Source organism: Staurois parvus, unplaced genomic scaffold, assembly GCF_062004578.1.
Source record: "Staurois parvus isolate SC_StPar_1 unplaced genomic scaffold, SC_StPar_1.0 ptg000126l, whole genome shotgun sequence".
Taxonomy (NCBI): domain Eukaryota; kingdom Metazoa; phylum Chordata; class Amphibia; order Anura; family Ranidae; genus Staurois; species Staurois parvus.
The window spans coordinates 3,096,809-3,124,400 of NW_028317922.1; the positions used below are offsets into that span (position 1 = coordinate 3,096,809).

A 27,592-nucleotide genomic window follows, 5' to 3' on the forward strand; every position below is an offset into this window, starting at 1 on the left:
TGAGAGGGAGAAGGGGTGAGAGAGAGAGAGGGGGATGAGAGAGTGGGAGTGGGGTGGGAGAGAGAGGGTAAGGGAGAGAGGGGGAGAGACCCCTAGCCCTGCCCCTGTCTGCAGTCCTTCCTGTGCCCCCTGTCTTAGTCCCAGTCTGTGGGTAGGTGAGTGTGATGCCTAGTTCCTACCTCCCACCCGTCCTTATCCTCTGTACATGGCCCCTGGTCAGCCTGTCCTCCTGTTGATGTCGGAGATAGGAGCGGAGAGGAGGTTCAATAAAGAGTCCAGTATTTGGAAGGTGCTGGGGATGCTGTGCCCGCTGCTGCTCACCTGAAGCAGGGAGGTGGTGAAGGTCTTTTCCTTCCTGGGCTCTTGATCCTAGCCACTCTTGTGCTGCTAGCCTTCCCCGCGGCGTCTGTCTCCAGGGCCCGCCCAATCATCCTGCCTGCACGCTGAAGACGCTGTCAGCACCAGAATAAGCTGCCCTGCTTCCCACCACCACTGGACTCTCCATCACAAGGGATTCAAGGAGCAACTGCCTTGGACCCAACAATAATGACTGGGCCCAGGGCAGCTGTCCCTTTTGCCCCAAGTTAAAGATGGCCCTGGCCACGCCTCTCTCTTGCACATGTTGGCTCCAGGGAGACTGCCATGCAAAACTTTTCCTGCGCTTGTGTTAACCTCTGCTTCACCAAGCAGGAGTGTGCTGACTGGTTTGCAGGCTTGTAGAGCACTTTATCTGGGCAGTAACACAAAGACAGTTCACAAACAGTAGCAGAATATTTGGCTGCAGCTATTGTTGGGTAACTGGGGATTGGCCAAGGTACCTCAAACATGCAGATCTGGGCCTCCTCCCCTTCTCCATCCCTGTTCCAGAAAGTTCTCAAGTTTCTGGAAAGGAGGGAGGGCTCCAGAAGTCCTGAACTGTAGAACCACCCAGCCTGTCCTGAGATAAACTTCTGCCTCATTCCCAGGCTCACTCATCCCAGGCTGCTACTCAGCCTCTATCTAAAAAAAAAGAAAACAACAAAACTTAACTAACCTACAGGTGTTATATGTGGATTCGGTAATGGAGGCAAACGTGGATATTTTCTAAAACTGGAGCACTCATAATCTGGTCCAGCTGTGCATGGTAGCCAATCAGCTTCTAACTTCAGTTTATTCAATTAAACTTTGACAATAAAACCTGGAGGTTGATTGGTTACTATGCAGAGCTGCATCAGATTTTGCACCCTACAGTTTTTGTAAATCTCCCCCAACTTGTTTGCAACCTGGCATGAAAGAGCTCTTTCTTTACAATGTTAGTTTTCTTTTATAAACATAAGTTTGCATATTATAATATTTTTTCATTAAAAAAATGTGTATATATATATATATATATATATATATCAATCAATCATAGCTCCAGGCAAACATCTGTTTAACCTGCCTAAGGAAGTGTATTTTTTGTCAGTCGCATTTTTTAGATTTGCAACACGGCACAGCCAAGTTGGGCAGGCAGGAGACCTAATTTTTCTCTCCCCAAGTTAAGTAATACTTACAGGTCTGGTCCCTCCTCCAACCTGTGAGTGGACAGCCGAATACAGGTACTTACTGGTTGTATAAATATAAAGTTTAACAATGTAATACTGCATACAGAACTACATTATCTTGTGTATGTTATAACTGCCTGAAGTTTATGTGTAAGTATAAAAAAGGTAATTGAAGGCATAATTATTCTATTGTTTAATAAGCTTTGTTTGAATGTGAAATAATAGTGCCCAGATTATCTCAGCATGGTGAACAATCTCCAATTATGCAGGATTAACTGTATTATGTAACAGAACTACTGATGTTGGTTTTATTTTACACAATTTGTGTGCTCTGCCTTACCTAGCAACACACTGTCCCAGAAGACAGCTCATCTCAAAGGACAGCTGTGTTTTTCCTAGCCTTGTTAGCACGTGTATGGAGGGGTTTCTTAATTGAAGTGACACTAAACTCTGTGAAAAGTATACCTTATGAAACTGCTTCAAGCTGTGGATGGAAGAAGAAGGATCACTCCACCAGCAAGTGAGAAGAGGGGAGCATGAGTCCGAGCGATTCCAGTGTCAGCAAATACAAGTGAAGGGATGTATGCTGCTCAACCAACCCCAAGAGCAGGGGTGGACTGACCATTTGAAAACTTGTGCACTGCCCAAGGGCACAGGATCAGTAGGGGGCCCCATGAGATGCCCCTGGTACCTTTTTCATAGGCTTTTTTGAGTTTGGGCAAGGACACAGGGGCCCCATGAGTTGTCAGTCCGCACCTGCCCAAGAATCCAGTGTTGAAGAATGGCCTCAGCCGCCGTTCTGGCCACCCCTCTGATACATTTTGCCCCACCCACTGGGGCTTGATCACAGAGGTTAGAGCTCTGTGACCATAGATGTGTACTTGTGAACCTAGGCCTTACTTTAAAGCGGAGTTCCACTCACCCTGTCAAAAAATAAAAGTCAGCAGCTACAAAAACTGTAGCTGCTGACTTTTAAAAAACAGCTACTTACCTGTCCCTCGTTCCCGTGGTGTGTCCCCCGTAGCTCGTTTCACCGGCCGTCCTGTATTCCAGGAGTCCAGCATCTTCAGTGTGGACACCCGGCTGTGATAGCTTTTGGCTTCACTGCCGGGTACCCACTGCGCATATGCGAGTAGCGCTGTGCTTTGTGAATGGTCCTGTAGTCTTCTGGGACCTGTCACGTGTCCCAAAAGACTACAGGGAGGGAGGACACCTTCCGTTTCCGATTGCCTAGACTAAAAGTGGGAGCAGGTACCTGTCAAATTCGGGTACTCGCTCTCCCCCCGCTCCCCAAAGGTGCCAATCCTTGATGGGGAGCAGTTATTAAAGCGGAACTTCCCCTTTTGGGTGGAGCTCCGCTTTAACATTTAGCATTCTCCTTTTGTTGATGGATATGATTTAGTTGTGTATGCGTCTATGCTAAATGTCTGTTTGTTACAACGTCTGTTTGTTAGCCCTCCGAAGAGGGATCCACTGTGAATTGCTTTTTAAAGAGCATTTGATAGGTGGTGAGGAGGCTATATGCCCCTAAAAGCCAGCACAACTTGAATGTGTCAGGTATTGTGAACTAAAATGTTTCAGGCCTGGTATGTGTACACCCTTATCCCCTGACATTGCACCTTAGGCCTCATGTACTCATGAACTCACCTACTTGTTAAACTCTCCTGGCAGCAAAAAAACGCTAAACGTGGCAAAAACACTAGTAAACGCTATACCTCGTTTAGCCACATTTACCTGCATTCCATTTCCTGCATTACCCACATTAGCGCATTTATTCATTTGATTGGCCAGAATATTTTCCATTAACATAGATAAATGCCCGTGCGCTAAACACGGCCAGCATTTAACCCTGTTTACATGCGTTTTTGCCGCGTTTAGGAGCTTTTGCCATTTTTTTTGCCAAAGTCCCTGAACTCAACTCAATAAAAGCCTGTATCCATGTACACCTAGGCTTTTACCAGAGTTTAGGAGCAGCAGAGGTTAGAGACAGATAAACGTTCCTCTTCTGAACGCAAAATAATCACGTTCAGGAGAGGAACATTTTGGGCAAAAATGCTAAATGCGGCAAAAACACGTGTAAACGTGGCAAAATGTGTCTAAATACAGTTAAACGTTAGCCGCATATAGCACATGGGCGTTTATCCATGACAGTGGAAAATACTCTGGCCAATCAAATGAATAAACGTCCAAGCACTAAAAGCGGATAAATGCAGTACCACGATTACATACGGTTTTGCGGCATTTAGCGTTTTTCTGCAGCCAGGAGAATTTAACAACTAGGTGAGTTCATGAGTACATGAGGCCTTATTCTGCGTACATGAACACATAGGCTTTTATTGAGTTGAGTTCAGCTGCTTTGGCAAAAAAATGCCAAAAGCTCCTATATTCACATTTAGGAGCAGCAGTGTGCATGAGACCTTAAAGTGGTTTTAAACCTCAGACATGAAATATGAACAAAGAATATCGCTTTATAGCAGCCTTTCTCAACCTGGGTGCCCAGGCACCTTGGAGTGCCTTGATGTTTCTTCAGCGTGCCTTGGCAAAATGTCTAAAAATTGCCCAAAACCTGTATACAAGCCAGCAGAGGGAACAAACCTGCTTTTTAGTAACACAAAGCCACAGGTTTTCATTGTGCACCATTACGACCTTCTAGCCGCCGGCGTCCTGACAACCAATGACATCATCAGTTGATAAGGAGGATGTCAGCTGCCTGCACAGCATCCTAGTTTGACCGTCCCCTGCCCCTCTCCATCAGTGCTGGGGTCACATTAGCTCAATGATGGATAAAAACTGAGAAACACTGGAATATTAGTCAGTACCAGTGTGAAAAGGTGTGTTTGCTGTGGAAGAATAAATCACCTCTAATGTTGGGTGTGCTACATGTGTGGATGTTGCTGCGTTCTATAAAACTATTAGAATAGCTTTTCACATTTTAGAATGGGGTGCCCTTTTAAAATGATGGACAGGCACCCTATTTTAGAATGGGTTGCCTCAAGACTGTCCATAATTCAAAGGGTGCCTTGGGACTGTCCATAATTTTAAAGGGTGCCTTGGGACTGTCCATAATTTTAAAGGGTGCCTTGGGACTGTCCATAATTTTAAAGGGTGCCTTGGGACTGTCCATCCATAATTTTAAAGGGTGCCTTGGGACTGTCCATAACCTTAAAGGGTGCCTTGGGACTGTCCATAACCTTAAAGGGTGCCTTGGGACTGTCCATAATTTTAAAGGGTGCCTTGGGACTGTCCATAACTTTAAAGGTGCCTTGGGACTGTCCATAACCTTAAAGGGTGCCTTGAGACTGTCCATAACCTTAAAGGGTGCCTTGGGACTGTCCATAATTTTAAAGGGTGCCTTGGGACTGTCCATAATTTTAAAGGATGCCTTGACTGAAAAAAGGTTGAGAAACACTGTTCTATAGTGTGTGCTACTGTGCTTGTGTAATTTCAGAGCACTAAGTGTAGTTCTGTCCGCTGTATTGTTCCTCTGTTACACAACCTGTAATTGACAACACCAGCTCTGTTCATGTGTGCTGTATGAAGGAGGGGGGGGGTGTCCCTTCCCTCCAGTCAGTCAGAGCTCTCCTCACTGATGTAGCTTCAGCTCCCTGCCCCCCTGCTTTTCATAGCTGAGCGATCCTGTGTAAATTCTGCACTTTGGATGTAGGGGAAAGACAGTTGAAGCTAAACAGGTACAACTTATGTAGGAGGATTTGTTTAATCTCCGTGCATCATCTAAGGCCAGCCACTTTACAACCACAGAAGGGGGGGAGTTGATAAAAATGTGTCTCAACTGCATGTTTTTACTGCCCAATCCCAACCACAAGTGTAAACAAGAACCTTAGACTGCAGAAGCCTAGAAAGACCTAAAGCTCAATTTTTTTGTTCATTTTTTTTTCATTTAGTTTTGGATAGATTGGGTAAAGGTTAGATTTTGGGCTTTGTTATGGTTCGTTCCCATGTTTGGATGATTGAAAGATGGTCACCAAGCTGGCAGTGTGAAGCCAAATCTCCAAAACATTGCCAAATACAGAAAAAAAATAACACTTTTTTGTAGAATAGGAAGAAATAAGAACTTCTCACTGGTTTGCTCTCTGCATCCAATCTAAGTGATTTCCTCACTTCCTGTCCTGGTGATAGGTGGTCACCATGAGATGTCAAGTCACAGATGACATTAAACAGATGCTCTCACCTTCCTCACTCTATCCAAAACTAAAAACAAAGACAAGCTTTGACTGGATTTCTAATTTAAGATTTTCATACTATCACTATATGGCAGTATAAAACATTTCAGTACTCTTTTTTTTCTTTTCTTCAGAAGCTGAGGATATGGCTTATGTAAAAAGCGGATGGCTACTTCGACAAAGTAAGTACATGATGCAGTATGTAATAATACATGAAGAAAAGGAAAATATAGCAAATATAAAGTACAGCATACACAATTGCTACACAAACCATATTGTAATGTAATAATACAAAAATAATAAAAAAAAAAAATACAAAAATGAATGTGAAATAATTCCCAACATAAAATGATGCTGCTCCTTAGTGATTTCACTAATACAAATAAGAAAAAAAGAAAAAACAGTGCAAAACAATTTATATATATAATATAAATCAACTGCCAAAAGAACTAAATTGGTGCAGAAATGTGATAGACCCACTCCAAAGTAAGTAAAATTCAATATATTAGATAGGATACAGTCCTCTCCCAAAAAACAAGAACCTTGACCAATGTTCACACCCGTTGTGTTATTTCCACACACCGCACTCACCAGAAATAGGTGAATGGAATGCCTTAAATTATAAACTCAATACATCAGGAATCATAGTAGAACTCAGATCAGCCTCAATCCTCAGGGTTAGGCAGTGTCAGGGCTCCCGGGTGTGACCAGAGGTGTGTGACTGACGCAGGGAAACGCAGACTTCAGATATGTTATAAACAATGTAATTTATTAACACTAACAATACAAACATAAACGCAGTGCAATACTAAAACATAACGCAGTGCAAACAAACCAAACCAACCACCCACAGATAACAGTACATACAATGCAAGCGTCGTCAGGCAGGCCGGGTCAATATCAATTGGGCAGGTAGGTACAGGGGGAGCAAGCGGAGAATGGTCGGGGTCACAAGCCAGGTTCAGCAGGTAGCGGGCAGCGTGGTACAGAGGGTCAGGCAGAGGAGAATGGTCAGACAAGCCAGGGATCAGAGCAGGGTCAGCAGAGAATCAGACAGGAACAGGGAACAGGAACAGGAAACAGGGCCCAGGAGAAACACAACACCAAGGCAGAGTCTGCAGGTCTGAATGTCCCTTAAATACACCAGTATAATTAGTTCCAGGTGTTTGACTGGCAGCAAGGTTGAGTCTCTGATTGCTGGGAGCACCCGCTGGCCAGCCCTGGCACTGCAGCTCATAAGGCAGCTGAGTCCCACTATTGCTGGCCAGTCCATTCCTGACAGTACCCCCCCCCTCAAGGAGCGGCCTCAGGACGCTCCAAACAGTCCTAGCTGGGCAAAATGTTCCACCGCCCGGGTCTGGTAACTGGCGGGATATCAAAGACTGGCACACCGGGCAGAGGCACATCGGGCAGGTTCCGGGCAGAGGCACATCGGGCAGAGGCACACCGGGCAGAGGCACATTGGGCTGGACTCCGGGCAGAGGCACATCGGGCTGGACTCCGGGCAGAGGCACATCGAGCTGGACTCCGGGCAGAGGCACATCGGGCTGGACTCCGGGCAGAGGCACATCGGGCTGGACTCCGGGCAGAGGCACATTGGGCAGGACTCCGGGCAGAGGCACATCGGGCAGGACTCCGGGCAGAGGCACATCGGGCAGAGGCACACCGGGCAGAGGCACATCGGGCAGGACTCCGGGCAGAGGCACATCGGGCAGAGGCACACCGGGCAGAGGCACATCGGGCAGGACTCCGGGCAGAGGCACATCGGGCAGGACTCCGGGCAGAGGCACATCGGGCAGGACTCCGGGCAGAGGCACATCGGGCAGAGGCACACCGGGCAGAGGCATAAACATTAAATTAGTGAAGCGCTTGTATCTCATGAATACAATCATGTGTCTCCATAAAGTATAATAGTAAATCAAAGTGACCACTATATATATAAAAATATGTGAACTCCCTCTAGTGGATAGAAAAAATAATGTCAACTGAAATGACTATAATAGCTAAATATCACACATTAAGAACCTAAATATGTAGTGCATAAATCAGATATACTAAACAAAGTATATATACATGAAAACAGAATAATTGGCCACATACAATGGTGTCTAAATCAAACATAACTAATATATGCCATAAGTGAAAAAGACAATATCAAAGGTGAAAAAATATTCCATGCATGTGACTGTGCTTTAAGCTGGAACACACACGTGATCTCCACTTCTAAGTGCAAGTACTCTCCTTCAAATGGCAGCAATGCCTGCTCACCTCCCTTCCTCGACCCACACAGGGCCTCAAAGCAGTTACCAACTCAGTGGTGTATTCCTCTGGCAGACTCCTTAATCCTCCTCCTCTCTTATGCAACTCATAAAAAGACAAGAAAGCCTTCCATAGTGTAGTAAGTTTTAATAGGCAAAGTAAAAAGTGACAAAGTAAACCACTCACATGCTCCTTTCCATAAACAAGCGTTTTTCCCAGCCTGTGGGTAGATATGCATGCACCTGGGGGAATCCAATATGGCACATCGGGCAGGACTCCGGGCAGAGGCACATCGGGCAGGACTCCGGGCAGAGGCACATCGGGCAGGGCTCCGGGCAGAGGCACACCGGGCAGAGGCACATCGGGCTGGACTCCGGGCAGAGGCACATCGGGCTGGACTCCGGGCAGAGGCACATCGGGCTGGACTCCGGGCAGAGGCACATCGGGCTGGACTCCGGGCAGAGGCACATCGGGCAGGACTCCGGGCAGAGGCACATCGGGCAGGACTCCGGGCAGAGGCACATCGGGCAGGACTCCGGGCAGAGGCACATCGGGCAGAGGCACACCGGGCAGAGGCACATCGGGCTGGACTCCGGGCAGAGGCACATCGGGCTGGACTCCGGGCAGAGGCACATCGAGCTGGACTCCGGGCAGAGGCACATCGGGCTGGACTCCGGGCAGAGGCACATCGGGCTGGACTCCGGGCAGAGGCACATTGGGCAGGACTCCGGGCAGAGGCACATCGGGCAGGACTCCGGGCAGAGGCACATCGGGCAGAGGCACACCGGGCAGAGGCACATCGGGCAGGACTCCGGGCAGAGGCACATCGGGCAGAGGCACACCGGGCAGAGGCACATCGGGCAGGACTCCGGGCAGAGGCACATCGGGCAGGACTCCGGGCAGAGGCACATCGGGCAGGACTCCGGGCAGAGGCACATCGGGCAGAGGCACACCGGGCAGAGGCATAAACATTAAATTAGTGAAGCGCTTGTATCTCATGAATACAATCATGTGTCTCCATAAAGTATAATAGTAAATCAAAGTGACCACTATATATATAAAAATATGTGAACTCCCTCTAGTGGATAGAAAAAATAATGTCAACTGAAATGACTATAATAGCTAAATATCACACATTAAGAACCTAAATATGTAGTGCATAAATCAGATATACTAAACAAAGTATATATACATGAAAACAGAATAATTGGCCACATACAATGGTGTCTAAATCAAACATAACTAATATATGCCATAAGTGAAAAAGACAATATCAAAGGTGAAAAAATATTCCATGCATGTGACTGTGCTTTAAGCTGGAACACACACGTGATCTCCACTTCTAAGTGCAAGTACTCTCCTTCAAATGGCAGCAATGCCTGCTCACCTCCCTTCCTCGACCCACACAGGGCCTCAAAGCAGTTACCAACTCAGTGGTGTATTCCTCTGGCAGACTCCTTAATCCTCCTCCTCTCTTATGCAACTCATAAAAAGACAAGAAAGCCTTCCATAGTGTAGTAAGTTTTAATAGGCAAAGTAAAAAGTGACAAAGTAAACCACTCACATGCTCCTTTCCATAAACAAGCGTTTTTCCCAGCCTGTGGGTAGATATGCATGCACCTGGGGGAATCCAATATGGCACATCGGGCAGGACTCCGGGCAGAGGCACATCGGGCAGGACTCCGGGCAGAGGCACATCGGGCAGGGCTCCGGGCAGAGGCACACCGGGCAGAGGCACATCGGGCTGGACTCCGGGCAGAGGCACATCGGGCTGGACTCCGGGCAGAGGCACATCGGGCTGGACTCCGGGCAGAGGCACATCGGGCTGGACTCCGGGCAGAGGCACATCGGGCAGGACTCCGGGCAGAGGCACATCGGGCAGGACTCCGGGCAGAGGCACATCGGGCAGGACTCCGGGCAGAGGCACATCGGGCAGAGGCACACCGGGCAGAGGCACATCGGGCTGGACTCCGGGCAGAGGCACATCGGGCTGGACTCCGGGCAGAGGCACATCGGGCTGGACTCCGGGCAGAGGCACATCGGGCTGGACTCCGGGCAGAGGCACATCGGGCTGGACTCCGGGCAGAGGCACATCGGGCAGGACTCCGGGCAGAGGCACATCGGGCAGGACTCTGGGCAGAGGCACATCGGATTACCAGGCGAAGCAGCAGGCACCGGGCCCCCGGGCGGGGCAACAGGCACCGGGCCCCCGGGCGGGGCGACCAGCATCGGGTCCCCGGGCGGGGCGACCGGCATCGGGTCCCCGGGCGGGGCGACCGGCATCGGGCCCCCAGGCGGAGCGCCGGGCGCCGGGCCCCCAGGAGGGGCGACAGGCGTCGGGCCCCCAGGCGGGGCGACAGGCGTCGGGCCCCCAGGCGGGGCGACAAGCATCGGGCCCCCAGGCGGGGCAACAGGCATCGGGCCCCCAGGCGGGGCAACAGGCATTGGGCCTCCAGGCGGAGCGGCGGGCGCCGGACCCCCAGGTGTAGCGACAGGTCTCGGGCCCTCAGACGGAGCGGCGGGCGCCGGACCCCCAGGTGGAGCGACAGGTCTCGGGCCCTCAGGCGGAGCGGTGGGCGCCGGACCCCCAGGTGGAGCGACAGGTCTCGGGCCCTCAGGCGGAGCGGCGGGCGCCGGACCCCCAGGCGGAGCGACAGGTCTCGGGCCCTCAGGCGGAGCGGCGGGCGCCGGACCCCCAGGCGGAGGAACAGGTCTCGGGCCCTCAGGCGGAGCGACAGGTCTCGGACCCCCAGGCGGAGGAACAGGTCTCGGGCCCTCAGGCGGAGCGACAGGTCTCGGGCCCTCAGGCGGAGCGACAGGTCTCAGGCCCCCAGGCGGGGCGGCGGGCGCCGGACCCCCAGGCGGAGCGGCGGGCGCCGGACCCCCAGGCGGAGCGACAGGTCTCGGGCCCCCAGGCGAAGTGGCGGGCACCGAGTCACCAGGCACGACAGTGGGCTCCGAGTCAACTGGCATGACCGCGGGCACTGGGTCAGACATTGGATCGTCTGACTGGACAGCGGGCATCGGGTCACCAGGCATCAAGTCATTTGGCTCGACAGCGAGCACCGCGTCATCTGGCAAGGCAGTGGGCTCCGAGTCAACTGGCATGACCGCGGGCACTGGGGCAGACATTGAATCGTCTGGCTGGACAGCGGGCATCGGGTCACCAGGCATCAGGTCATTTGGCTCGACAGCGGGCACCGCGTCATCTGGCAAGGCAGTGGGCTCCGAGTCAACAGGCACGACAGTGGGCACCGGGTCATCAGGTACCGGATTGTCTGGCTCGACAGCGGGCATCGGGTCACCAGGTATGACAGCGGGAACTGGGTCACCAGGCATCAGGTCATTTGGCTCGACAGCGGGCACCGCGTCATCTGGCAAGGCAGTGGGCTCCGAGTCAACTGGTATGACCGCGGGCACTGGGTCAGACATTGGATCGTCTGACTGGACAGCGGGCACTGGATCAGGTACCGGATCATCTGGATCAACAGCGGGCATCGAGTCAACTGGCCTAATAGGATCGTCAGGCTGGATCAGTTCATCTTGCTGGGTAGAGGCATCAGGCTGAATGCCGGCGTCCGGCTGAGTAGAGGCTTCAGGCTGAGTAGAGGCTTCAGGCTGAGTAGAGGCTTCAGGCCGAGTAGAGGCTTCAGGCCGAGTAGAGGCATCAGGCCGAGTAGAGGCTTCAGGCCGAGTAGAGGCTTCAAGCCGAGTAGAGGCATCAGGCCGAGTAGAGGCTTCAGGCTGAGTAGAGGTTTCAGGCCGAGTAGAGGCATCAGGCCGAATAGAGGCTTCAGGCCGAGTAGAGGCTTCAGGCTGAAGAGAGGCATCAGGCTGCGTACAGGCATCAGGCCGAGTAGAGGCATCAGGCCGCGTACAGGCATCAGGCTGAGTACAGGCATCAGGCTGAGTAGAGGCATCAGGCTGAGTAGAGGATTCAGGCTGAGTAGAGGCTTCAGGCTGAACCACGGAAGGCAGGTTCACCGGTTTGGATACTGGCAGGATGGTATTGGTTGGAAAGAATTTTCGCTTTTTTCTGGTTTTAACTACTGGAGCACTGCAAGTAAACGCAGGTCTGCAAACGAATGGAGCAGCTGGAGACAGAGAAAAACTGGAGGATGGAACAGGAGAGGGAGCAGTTGCTACAGAGGGATTTTTTACAGGGTTAAAGGCAGGATAGGTGCAGCGAGTGGGAACAGAGTACTGACATGCGGTAGATAGCCAAGTATACTGGGCTGTAACTGGAGGAGCTGTTGGGAATACAGGAGTAGAGCTTTGAGGAAATAGATTAAAAGCAGGACTGGGTCTTTGTAAGCTGACTGAGGCTGGGTGCAACAAATCTGTCCATGTCTGCAGTATGGGTTGAACAAAGCTGAGCTTACACAAAGCCTGTCTGACCAAAGACTGCACTGCGTTTATACAATCTCTTAGTATCTGTGGTGAACATGCAGAATAACGCTCCAGAAAGTAACCCACATCATCCTCTAATAACCATACCAGGGACTCTACCTGGTCAGCACTAAATGGTGGCAAAAATTCATCCCTGCATTCGGGGGTACCAGATGAAACCAACTCAGCACAAACCTGAATCAATGGCTGCACCTCAGAGAATTCTGTGCCCTGATCTACTAGAACATGAGCGAGCCGTATACATTCTAGCAGTTCATCCCGGTATACTCCTTCAGAGTTTGATAAGCATACTCCCTGTCATCAAACACTAGCAGAGATAAATACGCAATCTCATCCAGATCCATCCTTCCCATCAACAAACCAAGATGGCTTCCCTGTGCAGCCACTTCTGGTCAGGATTGGCCTTGGTGTAATGTCAGGGCTCCCGGGTGTGACCAGAGGTGTGTGACTGACGCAGGGAAACGCAGACTTCAGATATGTTATAAACAATGTAATTTATTAACACTAACAATACAAACATAAACGTAGTGCAATACTAAAACATAACGCAGTGCAAACAAACCAAACCAACCACCCACAGATAACAGTACATACAATGCAAGCGTCGTCAGGCAGGCCGGGTCAATATCAATTGGGCAGGTAGGTACAGGGGGAGCAAGCGGAGAATGGTCGGGGTCACAAGCCAGGTTCAGCAGGTAGCGGGCAGCGTGGTACAGAGGGTCAGGCAGAGGAGAATGGTCAGACAAGCCAGGGATCAGAGCAGGGTCAGCAGAGAATCAGACAGGAACAGGGAACAGGAACAGGAAACAGGGCCCAGGAGAAACACAACACCAAGGCAGAGTCTGCAGGTCTGAATGTCCCTTAAATACACCAGTATAATTAGTTCCAGGTGTTTGACTGGCAGCAAGGTTGAGTCTCTGATTGCTGGGAGCACCCGCTGGCCAGCCCTGGTACTGCAGCTCATAAGGCAGCTGAGTCCCACTATTGCTGGCCAGTCCATTCCTGACAGGCAGAAACCCCAGAAGTAGGTAAGTGGAGTGCCTTTGTATGAATGCATCAGAGACCCACAGTGGAACTTATATAATATAGTGTAATACTGTAGGACCCAGACAGGATAAATCCAAATACCAAACCACTCATATTTTAAAAGAATGTAACCAGCCTTTTATTAGTATATCTGGAGCCAAACTGCCACATAGCCAGGGTAAAGATCTCACAGTCAACAATAGATGACAACATGTATAGACATCAGTGGTTTTTTCCTCAATCAAGATAGCCCCTGACATGTTTTGCCCTCCTCCAGGGCGTTTTCACAGGTCTGTGAAAATGCCCTGGAGGAGGTGCAAAACACGTTGACGCACTTCTGGCTTCGCCGTCCAACATACCACGTCACTTCCGGTGAGTGGAGCTCACATCGCGGTGCGGCGCTCTCAGGGGTCATCTTGCTGATGGATTCCTGATGTATTGAGTTTATAATTTAAGGCATTCCATTCACCTATTTCTGGTGAGTGCGGTGTGTGGAAATAACACAACGGGTGTGAACATTGGTCAAGGTTCTTATTTTTTGGGAGAGGACTGTATCCTATCTAATATATTGAATTTTACTTACTTTGGAGTAGGACCAGGGGCAGACTGACCATTCGAGCATTCGGGCACTGCCCGAGGGCCCGGGGTCAGTAGGGGGCCCCATGAAATGCCCCTGGTACCTTTTTTTTTTTTTTTTTTTCTTATAGGCTTTTTTGAGTGTGGGCAAGGACACAGGGGCTCCATGATCCCCTATTGCCCGGGGGTCCCATGAGTTGTCAGTCGGCCCCTAAGTGGGACTATCACATTTCTGCACCAATTGAGTTCTTTTGGCAGTTGATTTATATTATGGATATATAAAAATTGTTTAGCGCTGTTTTTTCTTTTTTTCTTCTTGTTCAAACATTTTATTGTTTTAAAGTACAACAACATAAGTTATAAGTAAGCAAATGGGATATTAGAGGTGTACAGTAAATGAACAGGTAAGGTTCCCATTTATACTAGTCAGGCAGCACTAACAAGAGTGAACAACAAATATCAAATAGAGCCTAACATGAAGGAAAGGAGGAGGGGGGAGAGGAAGGGAGGGATAGGGTGTACGGCACCAAGGAAGGGGATACTGAAAATAGCCAAATAACCGCAGTATCAACAAAGGACGGTTCCCATAAAGCAAAAAACATAGATTATGGGTTGAGAAGGGACTCGTCAAAGTTGGGCGGGAGGAAATGCTCCACCCATGGGTTCCAAATCTTTTTAAACTTGGGGATGGAATCCAGGATAGTGGCTTCAATTTTTGCGTGGATCATCGCCTGAGTGACCCTAGTCATGACTGCAGTCGTATTCAGTAAGGGTGATTTCCAGGCTTTAGCGATAACCTGTTTGGCCGCAGTGGTGACTTGCAGAATAAGCTTAAAATTTGCCTTTGTGATGTCTGGTGGCCGGTGATTGAGAAGCGCGACTAGAGGACTTGGTTGGAGGGTTGTGGCGCTGAGTGCAGACAGTGTTCTGAATACCTCCGCCCAAAAAGTTCGGATGATTGGGCAATCCCACCAAATATGAAAAAATGTTCCTAGGTCTGCGCAGCCTCTGAAACAAACTGGGGGATAATCAGGGGTAAATTTCGCAATTCTGGTTGGGACAAGATACCAGCGGGTCAGGACTTTGTAATTGGTCTCCGGGGCCACAACATTTTGCGAGGACTCCTTGGTATTGTTCCAAATGAGGTCCCAATCTGACGGGTCGATTTGCCGGCCTAAATCAGCTTCCCATTTATCGGTATATGAGGGTAATGGAGAAACAGATGGGGTTGTAAAAAGGGAGTATAGATAGGATATGAGACCTCGTCTATGAGGGTCTCGGTGACATGCTCGCTCAAAAGGAGACAGTGAGGAAATTGGGTTGGCAGCCAATGTGTACGGAGCAAAGAAATGTTTCAACTGCAAATATCTAAATAATTCAGAGGTGGGGAGGTTATGGGACTCACATAGAGAGGTAAAAGATTTAAATTGATTCCTGAGTACAAAATGACGGGTCTGGGTGAGACCAGCCGTTGCCCATTGAGCAAAGACGTGCGGTGCGGACCAGGCCAGGGGGAAGGCTGGATTACGAAGATAGGAAAGGAGGGGTTATGGGGAGATTGTAGCAGGTAACGAGATTTCAGTTTGTCCCAAAAGGACAAAAAATGCATAGTAATGGGATTCTCAATCGTGCGGCGGTCAATGCGTCTCAACCAAAGAAGGTTTGCTATAGAAAAGGGGTCGCACTCGATGGATTCGAGAATGACCCACTGCGGGATTTCGTAGGTAGCGTGATATTTTGGTAGTTGTGCCATATGCGCCGCTTGGTAGTATTTGCTGATCTCAGGGAGACCCAGACCGCCATGCAGTTTAGATCGGTATAGAGTACTGCGGGGGACACGGGGGCGGACTTTGCCCCAAACGTAGGAAGAAATACGGCGCTGCAGAACTCGCAGGTAATGAGTGGGTACAGAAATAGGGAGAACTCTGAAAAGATAAAGGATTTTGGGAAGGATCGACATCTTTACGACCGCTATTCTGCCCAGCCAAGCTAGAGGAAGGGAGGACCATTTAGTCATAAGTGCCGCTAGATGGGCCAGCATAGGGATGTAGTTAGCGTTATAGAGACCTGAGATATGCGGGGTGAATTTTATACCCAAAAAGGGGACGGAGTCTTGCGACCATGAGAATGGCAAGATCTGTTTGAGGTGGGTAAGTTCGTTAGGTGGTAGCGAGATATTAAGCGCCCATGATTTCTGGGGGTTAATTTGAAGGCCAGAGAGTGCGCCAAACCTATCAAGAAGACGAAGTAGAGTAGGCGTAGATGTTAAGGGAGAAGTGAGAAAAAGTAGGACGTCATCAGCAAACAAGCACAGTTTATGTGAGGTGCCTCCTATCTCAAGCCCTCGGATATCAGGATCGGTTCTAATCAATAGTGCCAGTGGTTCTATGGCTAGTGCAAAAAGCAAGGGGGAAAGGGGACAACCTTGCCTGGTGCCACATAAAATCAGGAAATGGGCGGACCGATGTCCTAGATATTTAATTCTGGCCGAGGGGCCCTGGTAGAGAGAAAATATCCAGGTTAAGAAATGTGGGCCAAAGCCCCAACGGCGCAGGATGTAATGTAAGTATGACCATGAGACTGTGTCAAACGCCTTCCGAATGTCTAAGGACAAAAAGCATGTGGGAACATTGCGGGATTTAGCTAAATGTGCTAATAGGGATGCACATCGAACGTTGTCTCCTGCTTGCCTAGTTAGTATGAAACCAACCTGATCGTTGTGGATTAGGGAACCAATACATGCGTTGAGGCGAGTTGATAGGATTTTGGCTAGCAGTTTAACATCTACGTTAAGGAGGGAAATTGGTCTGTAATTAGACCATTGCGTGTCATCTGAGTTTGGCTTCGGTATCATAGAGATGTTGGCTTGCACAGTATCTGGGCTAAAGATATGATTCGAGAGTATGGCATTAAAGGCGTTCGTCATGACAGGCGTGAGAATGGGGGCAAACTTTTTATAGTACGTGGCTGAAAAGCCGTCAGGTCCTGGGCGTTTGCGGGGCTTCAAGAAATTTATAGCATTTGTGACTTAGACTGTGGTGATGGGTCGCTCTAGCGTAGCAAGATGCTCACCAGCCAATTTTGGAAAAGGAAGGGAACCAAAAAGGGCATCGGCCTGGAAAGAGTCAAAGGGAGCGGAGGCAGAGTAGAGACTCGAGAGGTGTTTGTGGAAAATTCGTAGAATCCGTTCCGGGTTGCTGGTGAAATTTGCCGATGAGGTCCGCAACTGTCAGGAATGGACTGGCCAGCAATGGTGGGACTCACCTGCCTTTTGATCTGCAGTACCAGGGCTGGCCAGCGGGTGCTCCCAGCAATCAGAGACTCAACCTTTCAGCCAGCTAACACCTGGAACTGATTATACTGGTGTATTTAAGGGATGGCCAGACCTGCAGACTCTGCCTTGGTGTTGTGTTTGTCCTGGGCCCTGTATCTGTCCTGCATCCTGTTTCTGTTCCTTTGCTGACCCTGCCTGATCTGAACCGCTGATCCCGGCTCGCTCCTGACCATCCCTCTGCCTGACCCTCTGTACCACGCTGCTTGCTACCTGTTCTGATCCCTGGCTTGTGACCCTGACCATCCCTCTGCCTGACCCTCTGTACTACGCTGCTTGCTACCTGCTGAACCTGGCCTGTGACCCCGACCAATCTCCGCTTGCTCCCCCTGTACCTACCTGCCCTATTGATATTGACCCGGCCTGCCTGACGACGCTTGCTTGTATGTACTGTTATCTGTGGGTGGTTGGTTTGGTTTGTTTGCACTGTATTATGTTTTAGTATTGCACTGCGTTTATGTTTGTATTGTTAGTGTTAATAAATTATATTGTTTATCACATATCTGAAGTTTGCGTTTCCCTGCGTCAGTCACACACCTCTGGTCATACCCGGGAGCCCTGACAGCAACCTTATAGGCTTGAGGGTGTGGTCTAGTTTACGGAGAGAGAGAGCAAGAAAAGTGTCGGGCTTATTGGCTTTAGTGTAAAATTTGTGTCGTGACCTGCGGATGGAGAGCTCGGCTTGGTCCGTAAGGAAGAGATCTAGGGCTAGTCGAGAGTGTTCAAGGGCTTCTTTGTTAGCTGGGGTGGGGGATGCTTGAAAGGCACTATGGGATTGGTCATACTCTTGTTCAAGGAGGAGGCGCTTCTGCCTCCTTTCTCTACTCAGGAAGGAGGCTTTACTAATGCAGAATCCGCGGATTACTGGTTTATGCGCTTCCCACAATAGGAGGGGGGAAATCCCGGGGGTTTGATTTAGGGAGAGATACTCTTTAAGGGCAGCAGCAATCTCTGTGCAGTGGGCTGGGTTAGCCAGCAGGCGTTCGTTGATGGACCAGGAGGGATCAGCGGGAGAAGGGGCTAGAGAAGCAACGGTGGTGATCACAGCACAGTGGTCTGACCATGGGATCGGAAGAATATCAGAAGCCAAGATACGAGGGGAAGAACTGGCGGTCATAAAAATATGATCGATTCTTGAGAAGACTTTGTGTGGGTGGGAGTAAAAAGTGTACTGGCGTTTAGTAGGATTGTGTTCCCTCCATGAGTCGACCATTGAGTGCTGATGCAGAATGGATTTAAAGGAGTGTCTGGGGATATGTGGAGTGTGAGATTGTGGGGATTTATCTAGAAAAGGGTATAGTGTACAGTTGGAGTCTCCTTAGACTATAAGCGTGCCTCGTTTATGATGAGCAATAACCGAGAAGAGATGAGAAAGGAATGGCAAAGGACCCTGGTTTGGAGCATAGTATGTGGCAATGGTGACCTCAAAATCCAGCAATTGCCCTACAAGTAGAAGATAACGACCTTCCGGATCTTTAATTTCGGTGCATAATTTGTAGGGTGTAGTACGGTGAAGAGCAATTAAAACCCCCCTGCGCTTAACAGTAGCAGAGGCGGCGTAGACCTGTGGGTAGCAGGGGCCAAAAAATTTAGGAGTGGAGGTAGGAGTGAAATGTGTCTCCTGCAGGCAGACTATGTGGGCCTTATAGGACGCAAAAGAACGAAAGGCTTTGTTGCGCTTCTGCGGGACATTAAGGCCCTGAACATTCAGGGTAAGGATATTCAGGGAACCCATGGGTGGAGGAAGCGGTGATTTGGTAAATATTGGAGTCCCTTCAGGAGAGCCATCTTGCGAATTGAACTAGGGGAAAATATGCGGTTGTAGAAACTGGATAATAACAAGGGGCCGTACAGAAAAGTAAGGGTTGAGGTGGGGAGGGGTAAGGGTGGTCTAGGGTAGGTAAAGAGGGCCATAAAGAGGCTGGAAGAAAAAGAAAAGGAGAACGGTCCCCGGGGGTACCCGGAATCCGGGTGGTCCGGGGAGCGGTTGTAGCCCGAGTGGTGTAAAAAAAAACGGGACACCAAAGGGGCAAGTGGAGAGTGCACAGGTGCGTGGGCGGCAAGTAAGACAGCATGTAGACATATAAATACTTGAGCGATCCTGGAAAGAGAGAAAACATCAAACATAATGGGCAGGAAGCCCGGGGTGCCCCGGTGCCGGCGACCCCGACCCACCCGGCACAGCCTCTAAAAGACCGGAACCGGGCGATCCGAGCCGCCGGGGCCGGGGGTCCAATAGGCAAGGTAGAGGCCCAACAGTAGCCCCAACTTAGCAAACAATAAGGCAGGTAACACCCCAACGCAAGACATATCTAGGATGGCCTGTATCCTGAGCTGGTCGAAAGAAACAGTTATGAAAAAAACAAAAAACGAAAAAAAAAACAAATAAAGCCCAGCAAACAGGAATAAGGATACAGGTGTGCAATGTAAACCGTCAGATGGGGGGGCCGATTGATTTGACTCAGCAAGTAGCGACTACAGGGGATGGCCACGGACCACCACACGAAGAGCCGGTGGGAGGAGTAGAAGTGGTCAACAGGATTCAGTCCATAGAGTCTTGTGGTGAGGGAGCAGGAGATGAAAATCGACCGCGTTTGTGTACATTCAGGTGACCATTAGGGATCGACGGAGGCTGTAGTTTCTTCGGAGAGCACGATGCCGTTCGCCTTCTGGAAGTCTCTGGCGGTGTTGCGGGGGGGGTGTAGCTGGAGGTTCCGTAGCGTGTCCAGGAGTTCGTCCGTGGTCTTGCATACGTGGTCCCGGGCTTGGTATCTGAACCGCACAGCAAAGGGAAAGCACCATTTATATGGTATATTATGCTGCTGAAGCACATGCAGGTGCGGTTTCATGGCTCTGCGCTTGGTGATAGCAGTGGGGCAGAGGTCCTGAAATAGTTGATAGGCATGACCTTGAAACAGGAGGGACTCCGAATTGCGGGCGGCTTGAAGTAGTTGCTCTCTTGTGCGGAAAAAATGGAGTTTAGCTATGATATCTCGCGGCGGGCCGTCAGTGCGTTTAGGAGCTAGTGCCCTGTGAACCCTGTCCATCTCAAGGCGTTCTATTGGAATAGCAGGGGCGAGCTCTTGGAATAGCGCAGTAACTGTAGAGTGGACATCAATGATCGACTCAGGGAGGCCGCGAATACGTACATTGGAGCGTCTGGCCCGGTTCTCAAAGTCCTCTAGACGTGTCTGAAGTGTAAGGTTTTCGTCCCGCAGCAGGTCAATTTCGTCCCCCTGCGTTTGAAGTGTTGCATCAAAGTCATCCACCCTCTGCTCCAGTTCTGCAGTGCGTTGCCCCAGCTCGCGGATTTCCCTGGACAGCTGGTCAGTAATGCGGTCAGAGGTCTGTTTCAGGGCCTTGTGCAACATTTTTTCAAAGCGGGTCAGAAGGTCAGAGGCAGTAAGGTCAGGTGTCGTGGTAGTCATGGGGGTCTCAGATTCATCTGCAGACTCACCCTCCGAAGAGCATGGCTGGCTCGGTTGCTCTGGCTGTAGGACTGCAAGCCTGGAGGATGCTGGCTGGGCATTGTAGTTCCCCGACGCGGCGGCCATCTTGGATGAGGCTCGAGCTAGGGCCTCCTTTATGGGCTTGCGTGGCGGCGCCACCTGGTGTTTATGACCCCCCTGACCATTATTGCAGGTGGCCGGGGGGTTATACTGATGATCGGGGCCGCTCGTGGAGCAGTGCGAGCCCGGATCGCGCAGCGGTGAGGCTGTCTTACCCGCGGCACGGAGGAGCCTTAGGGAGACATGTCCCGTACCGCCGGCCGCGCATGCGCACTCCCTTTTCTTTTTTTCTTATATTGTAATGTAATATTATTAAAAATTATCTTTCCTTTTCAAACTGCAGCTGCTGTAATTTTCTGTAGAATGCAATGCAATATGGCAACTTGGAGGCATTCTGTACACAGTTGGTGTACAACACTTCCCAGCATGGCCAGTTCCTGCTTGTGTGAAGAACTCTGCACTAAGATACAAGTCAGGTTTTAGGCATCCACTTCACCAAAATGTGAAAGTGGTAAAAATTCGTTTTGCAAAGAATACCCAGGCAAGTGCAAAAGCAAAAAAAAAACCATTTTTTTACTAGCACATGATTGAATGATGGAAGTCAGCAGAGCTTCCCCTCATTTACTAAGCTAAGTCTGTCACCTGGTGAGAAAAAAATCAAGACTTTTATTTACAGTTATTCACAATTCATACCCCACTTTTCTTTTCTTGGCTACTACAGGGAATAGAACATAATGTATCTCAAGATTCCAGCCATGTCAATACAGACAGGAGTATTTCGTCTTTTTTGTCTGAAGCCACAATATGCAGTACAATAACAGCTTCTACAGGTTTTTGTTCAGGACTAAAGAATACAGTGGATATAAAAAGTCTACACACCCCTGTTAAAATGTCAGGTTTCTGTGATGTAAAAAAATTAGATGAAGATAAATAATTTCAGAACTCTTTCCACCTTTTAATGTAACCTATAAACTGTACAACTCAATTGAACAACAAACTGAAATCTTTTAGGTGAAGGGAAGTAAAAATAGAAAACTAAAATAATATGGTTGCATAAGTGTGCACACCCTTAAACTAATACTTTGTTGAAGCACCTTTTGATTTTATTCCAGCACTCAGTGTTTTTGGGTATGAGTCTATCAGCATGGCACATCTTGACTTGACAATATTTGCCCACTCTGCCTTGCAAAAACACTTAAAATCTGTCAGATTGCAAGGGCATCTCCTGTGCCAAGCCTTCTTCAGATCACCCCACAGTTTTTCGATCGGATTCAGGTCTGGGATCTGACTGGGCCATTCCAAAACTTTCATCTTCTGGTGAAGCCATACCTTTATTGATTTGAATGTATGCTTTGGGTCGTTGTCATGCTGAAAGATGAAGTTGCTCTTCATGTTCAGCTTTCTAGCAGAAGCCTGAAGGTTTTGTGCCAATATTGACTGGTATTTGGAACTGTTCATAATTCCCTCCACCTTGACATAGGCCCCAGTTCCAGCTGAAGAAAAACAGCCCTAAAGCATGATGCTGCCACCACCATGCTTCACTGTGGGTATGATATTCTTTTGGTGATGTGCAATGTTGTTTTTGCGCCAAACATATCTTTTGATATTATGGCCAAAAAGTTCAACTTTGGTTTCATCAGACCAGAACACATTTTTCCACATGCTTTTTGAAGACTTCAGATGTGTTTTTGCAAAATTTAGCCAATTTGGATGTTTTTCTTCGTAAGAAAAGTCTTCCGTCTTGCCACGCTACCCCAGACATATTTATTTCAGGTTCTTATATAGCGCCGTCAATTTACGCAGCGCTTTACACATACAGTATATATTGTACATTCACACCAGTCCCTAACCCTCAAGGGGCGTACAATGTAAGGTCACTAATACACATTCATACATACACATACTAGGGCCAATTTAGACAGGAGCCAGTTTACCTACGAGCATGTCTTTGGAGTATGGGAGGAAACCGGAGTACCCGGAGGAAACCCACGCAGGCACAGGGAGAACATGCAAACTCCAGGCAGGTGGTGCCGTGGTTGGGATTTGAACCAACGACAATAGTACTGCCAGGTGGAAGTGCTAACCATTTAACCACTGTGCTACCCATATGAAGATGATGTCACATGTACCACACAATCAATACTTGCCATATATTCCTGCAGCTCCTTTAATGTTGCTGTAGGCCTCTTGCAGCCTCTCAGACCAGTTTTCTTCTCGTCTTTTCATCAATTTTGGAGGGACGTCCAGTTCTTGGTAATGTCACAGTTGCGCCATATTTTCTCCACTTGATTATGACTGTCTTCACTGTTCCATGGTATATCTAATGCCTTGGAAATTCTTTTGTACCCTTCTCCTGACTGATACCTTTTAACAATGAGATCCCTCTGATGCTTTGGAAGCTCTCTGTGGACAATGGCTTTTGCTGTAGGATGCGACTAAGAAAATGTCAGGAAAGACCTACTAGAACAGCTGAACTTTATTTGGGGTTAATCAGAGACAGTTTAAATGACGGCAGGTGTGTACTAAATCCTATTTAACATGATTTAGAATGTGATTGTTTAATCCTGAACACAGCTACATCCCCAGTTATAAGAGGGTGTGTACACTTATCCAACCACATTTATTTTACTTTTTTATGTATACTTCCCCCCTAAAAGATTTCAGTTTGTTTTTCAATTGAGTTGTACAGTTTATAGGTCACACTAAAGGTGGAAAACATTCTGAAATTATTTATTTTTGTCTCATTTTTTTACATCACAGAAATCTGACATTTTAACAGAGGCGTGTAGACTTTTTATATCCACTGTAACAGTCCTCTTTGTAAATTTCATTATATCATGTTTGCATTTACAGGCAGCAGGTGGTAGGCTAAGGGTTACCATGCACGTTACAATATGTCCATACAATATTTGCACAATTAACTTTATATTTATCAAAACTATGCAATAAAGAACCAACCAATTTTATCCAATTTGTTTCTAGTTAGACATACACTTGCATTACATGGTTGTGGGTAGATTTAAAGAAGATTGCACAATCCGATTGTAATATGTGTGTAGGGCTTAAGGTCCTTGTCATATGTTTATAAGGCTGTCCTTAACTGCTCAGCTGAAAAAAAAAGCCTTTTGTTGACAGAGCTCAATAGTTCAAGCTAGGATTTTAATCCACAGTTAAATGAGTCAGAGAAGTGACTCATACCCTCTCCCCCTCCTTCCTGTCTGATATGTTAATACAGGGCCATGTGGAATCCAATTAGATAGACAGTCTGAAAGAAAACAGTTCTACTGTGCTCTCTCTAGAAAACCCATAATGCTCTGTGACAGCAGTACCATATGACTACCTTGTAATAAATATTTAAAGAGATACTAAACACTGGTTAAAGCCCCGATCATCCTCTTCTCATGTCCCCCGCTGGCGATTCTGGCTCCTTCCCCCTAAGCAGTGCTCCCATAGCAAGCCACTTGTATGTGCTTGTCCCCGAGTCCCACTCTCTGCATCCATAACACACAGCAGAGTCAGACTTGGCCCTGGCCCCCACTCCCTCTTCACAGACTGTGGTTGAGAGCAGCAGGAGCCAATGGCTACTACTGCTGAGTCTAAGCAAATGAGGCAGAGACCCAAGAAAGCTGAGACTCCTGTGCACATCGCTGGAGCAAGATCAGGCTCAGGTGAGTATTAGGTGGGCTGGGAGGGCGCTTCACTCTGAAGGTTTTTTTACCTTCCTGCATACAATACATGAAGCTAAAAAACCTTAAGCCTTTAGCGTGACGATCATGGCGTCAGACCCCAGCCCTTCTCACCATACTCGTGACCGAAGGACTAGCCAGTCTAAAACCATGCTGCCACGCGCGTAACAATGCCACGCCCAGCTGCACCCTGCACAAAGATTTTCCAGCTAATGGACCACAACCTGTGTGCCGGCAGCCTGGGAGCGATTGTTACTGGGTCAGGTTAATTACGCAATTAACCCTTCACACTGCCACCACCTCCTTTTTGTATAGAGAAAGAGGAAACTCGGCAATATCAGCAATAACACTATGATGTTTGCTTAAGCGTCGGTATACCACTGTCACCGCAGGCAGCGATATACTGAAGTTTAAAACACACACACAGTAGCGCTCTCCAGAGGGTTCTTTAGTTTGCATTAAAGAGCTTTAGAAACAGTTCAACACTTTCAGAAAGTAAGATTTATTACTAAAAGGTCAAAAGGGTGCAATAAAAATAATTACAGAAAAAGATGTAGCCAATATATATATAAATATAAAGAGAACAATAGCACAGTAAAGAGATAACAGAAAGGAATTTAGATAGATAAGGTACTTGCCTTCAACCTGGGTTAAGCAGGTCAGGTTTCAGAGCAGGGCCTTCTCCCAGAGTTGGTTCCGATGTTACAAGGGAGAATCTTCAACTTAGCTCAACTCAGCTTAGCCTAACTTCAAGCATCACAGCCTTTATCTAGGAACTCAGCAGGGTGTCTCCCTGAAGCAGAGAACCAATCGCCTCATTTGGGCAGGTGTGGTAGGCAGAGACCCAAGCTATGACCAAAAATCCCTCCTAGCTTATATTATGGTTCATAACTTACCCTGGATACATATAACATCCTATCCACTAGTAGATTAATACGCAGAATCTTCGGCTGAACGTCTACATATGAAATATGAGATACCTGCTGGGATGGTTAAGGAGATATTATTTTCTGCTCTACTGTTGATCTCAGCTAGGGGATGTAATATATCAAATGATTTGTATTAAAGTGAGCCATCCGAATATGTGCTCCATGTTTGTGTAAGTCTTTCATAATCCAAGATATGTAATCATAGGGGAAAATGGATGTTTAAATGTGAGTCTGTTTTATGGCTTATCTGGAATGTCTTTGAACTCAGTGAAGGACTTGGTTTATGGTTTTACGATATCCCAGATTGCGAAGCTAACAGGCATCTAGGCACCAGCTCGGCTGGGGTTTTATAGCCATGGAGCTCTCCCACTCGGGCCTGTTGCCTTTTGAGCTCAACACTGTCACTCAACAGAGAGGGGGGGGGAGATGAGGAAAACTGATTTGGGAGTAGAAAATGATACAAGATGGAGGCCTTTGCCAAAATGGAGGTTCGCATCCATCTCTGTGTGCATGATTGCTACATTTAGAACCACTTTAATTGTCAAATATAGACTTTATATAAATATAAATATAATATCCTATACTTTTTCAGATATAGATATGTAGCTATCCTCCTCCTCTGCCTGTATGCCATCTCCAAGCTTAAAGCGGAGCTTCACCCCAGCATCCTTCTACTCCCCCCACCCCTTGTCTGCACTGTCATTTTTAACATGAGGGTCAATCAAAGGGTTAACTGTGTGCTGGGAGTGTTTTACTGGGGGGCCATGTCAGTGTGCTTCACTGCAAGCACACTGCTCTGGATGGCTGTGCTGTGCACAGCCATCCAGAGCAGTGTGTCCGAGCCGACAGGAGGACTGTTAGTAAACAAAGCAGCCCTCCTCCCTGTCGGAGATCCTTGGTAATTACCTGGCAGTGGCGGGCAATCACCGGCTGGGACCCAGTGATTGACAGCCGCGGCCGCGAATGGCAGCGTGGGATCCCTACCTGGAAATGCTAAATCACATATATATATGTGATTTTGCGCACCCCTACTGTCCTGCCCAGTGCCAGTAGTACAGTGTCAGTGCTTTTTTTTTTTTTAGCACTGATCACTGTTTTGGTGTCACTGGGGATGTAAGTGACACCAAGTCAGTTCCCCCCCAGTGTCAGAATGCCCGCCGCAGTCCTGCAGTCCCACAGTCCTGCTATAAGACTCTGATCGCCAGCATTACTAGTAAAAAAAAACAAACACTCAGTTATATATACCGTCATTTGTAAACACTATAACTTTCACATAAACCAATTCATTTACACGTATTGGGATTTTTTTTTTAGCAAAAACATGTAGCAGAATACATTTTGGCCTAAATTTATGACAAAATTTTATTTTTTTAAATTTTTTTACTGGATATGTTTAATAACAAAAAATAAAAAATATTTGTTTTTTTCTCAAAATTGTTAGTCATTTTGTTTTTATAGCGCAAAAAATAAAAAATGCACATGTGATCAAATACCACCAAAAGAAAGCTCAATTCATGGGGAAAAAATGACATCAATTTCATTTGGTTGCAGCGTTGCATGACCGTGCAGTTGTCAGTTAAAGTAACACAGTGCTGTAACACAAAAAATGGCCTGGTCAGGAAGGACGGTAAATCCTCAGGAGGGCAAGAGGTTAAAAATGTAGCAGGTACACATATATGCCACAGGGCTCTTCTTATTCTATTTGGGAACATAAGTTGTTAGCAGCTTTGAACAGCATCCTATAGTGATAAATATACATCCCCAAGTCCCTTGTCAAAGTCTCTGGCAGTCTGCAGCCAGATGAGGCTGAATGCTGTACTGACTAGTAACCAGATTTAGGTCTCTTTGCTTTCAGGGTCCAAGGTCCAGAACGCAGGCCTTCTGCATGCTGCTTTCACTTCCTCCCCTCTTCTGCTCCCACCTTTCCCCCTCCTCTCTCTTATATCCCTTCCCCAATCTCTTTCCTCTGCCCTCTTGCCAAAGACCAGTGCAGCCAACCATGCTGAACTACTCCCCAACAGCTGGGAAACCAGTAACTTTGCATATTGGTCCTAGGCAATAGGCTGCAAATCTCTACTATTATTAGAGCCATTAGTTTTGTTCTGATATGTTTTGTTATATGCACCCTGTGTGGGCTACAAAGCTATCATCATTTTCAAAAT

The 27,592-nt window shown here is 48.1% G+C and overlaps 1 protein-coding gene across 2 annotated transcripts in view; it reads left to right on the top strand.

The window, feature by feature from the left end:
- Nucleotides 1-27,592, top strand: part of PLEKHB2 (pleckstrin homology domain containing B2) — a 67,010-nt gene that overhangs the window by 29,449 nt on the left and 9,969 nt on the right. For both annotated transcript variants that reach the window (XM_089672354.1, XM_089672353.1), the window contains one exon: nucleotides 5,839-5,886. In XM_089672354.1, coding sequence (XP_089528480.1) covers nucleotides 5,850-5,886 — 37 coding nt within the window. In that variant the 5' untranslated portion in view covers nucleotides 5,839-5,849. The remainder of the gene's footprint in view (nucleotides 1-5,838; nucleotides 5,887-27,592) is intronic.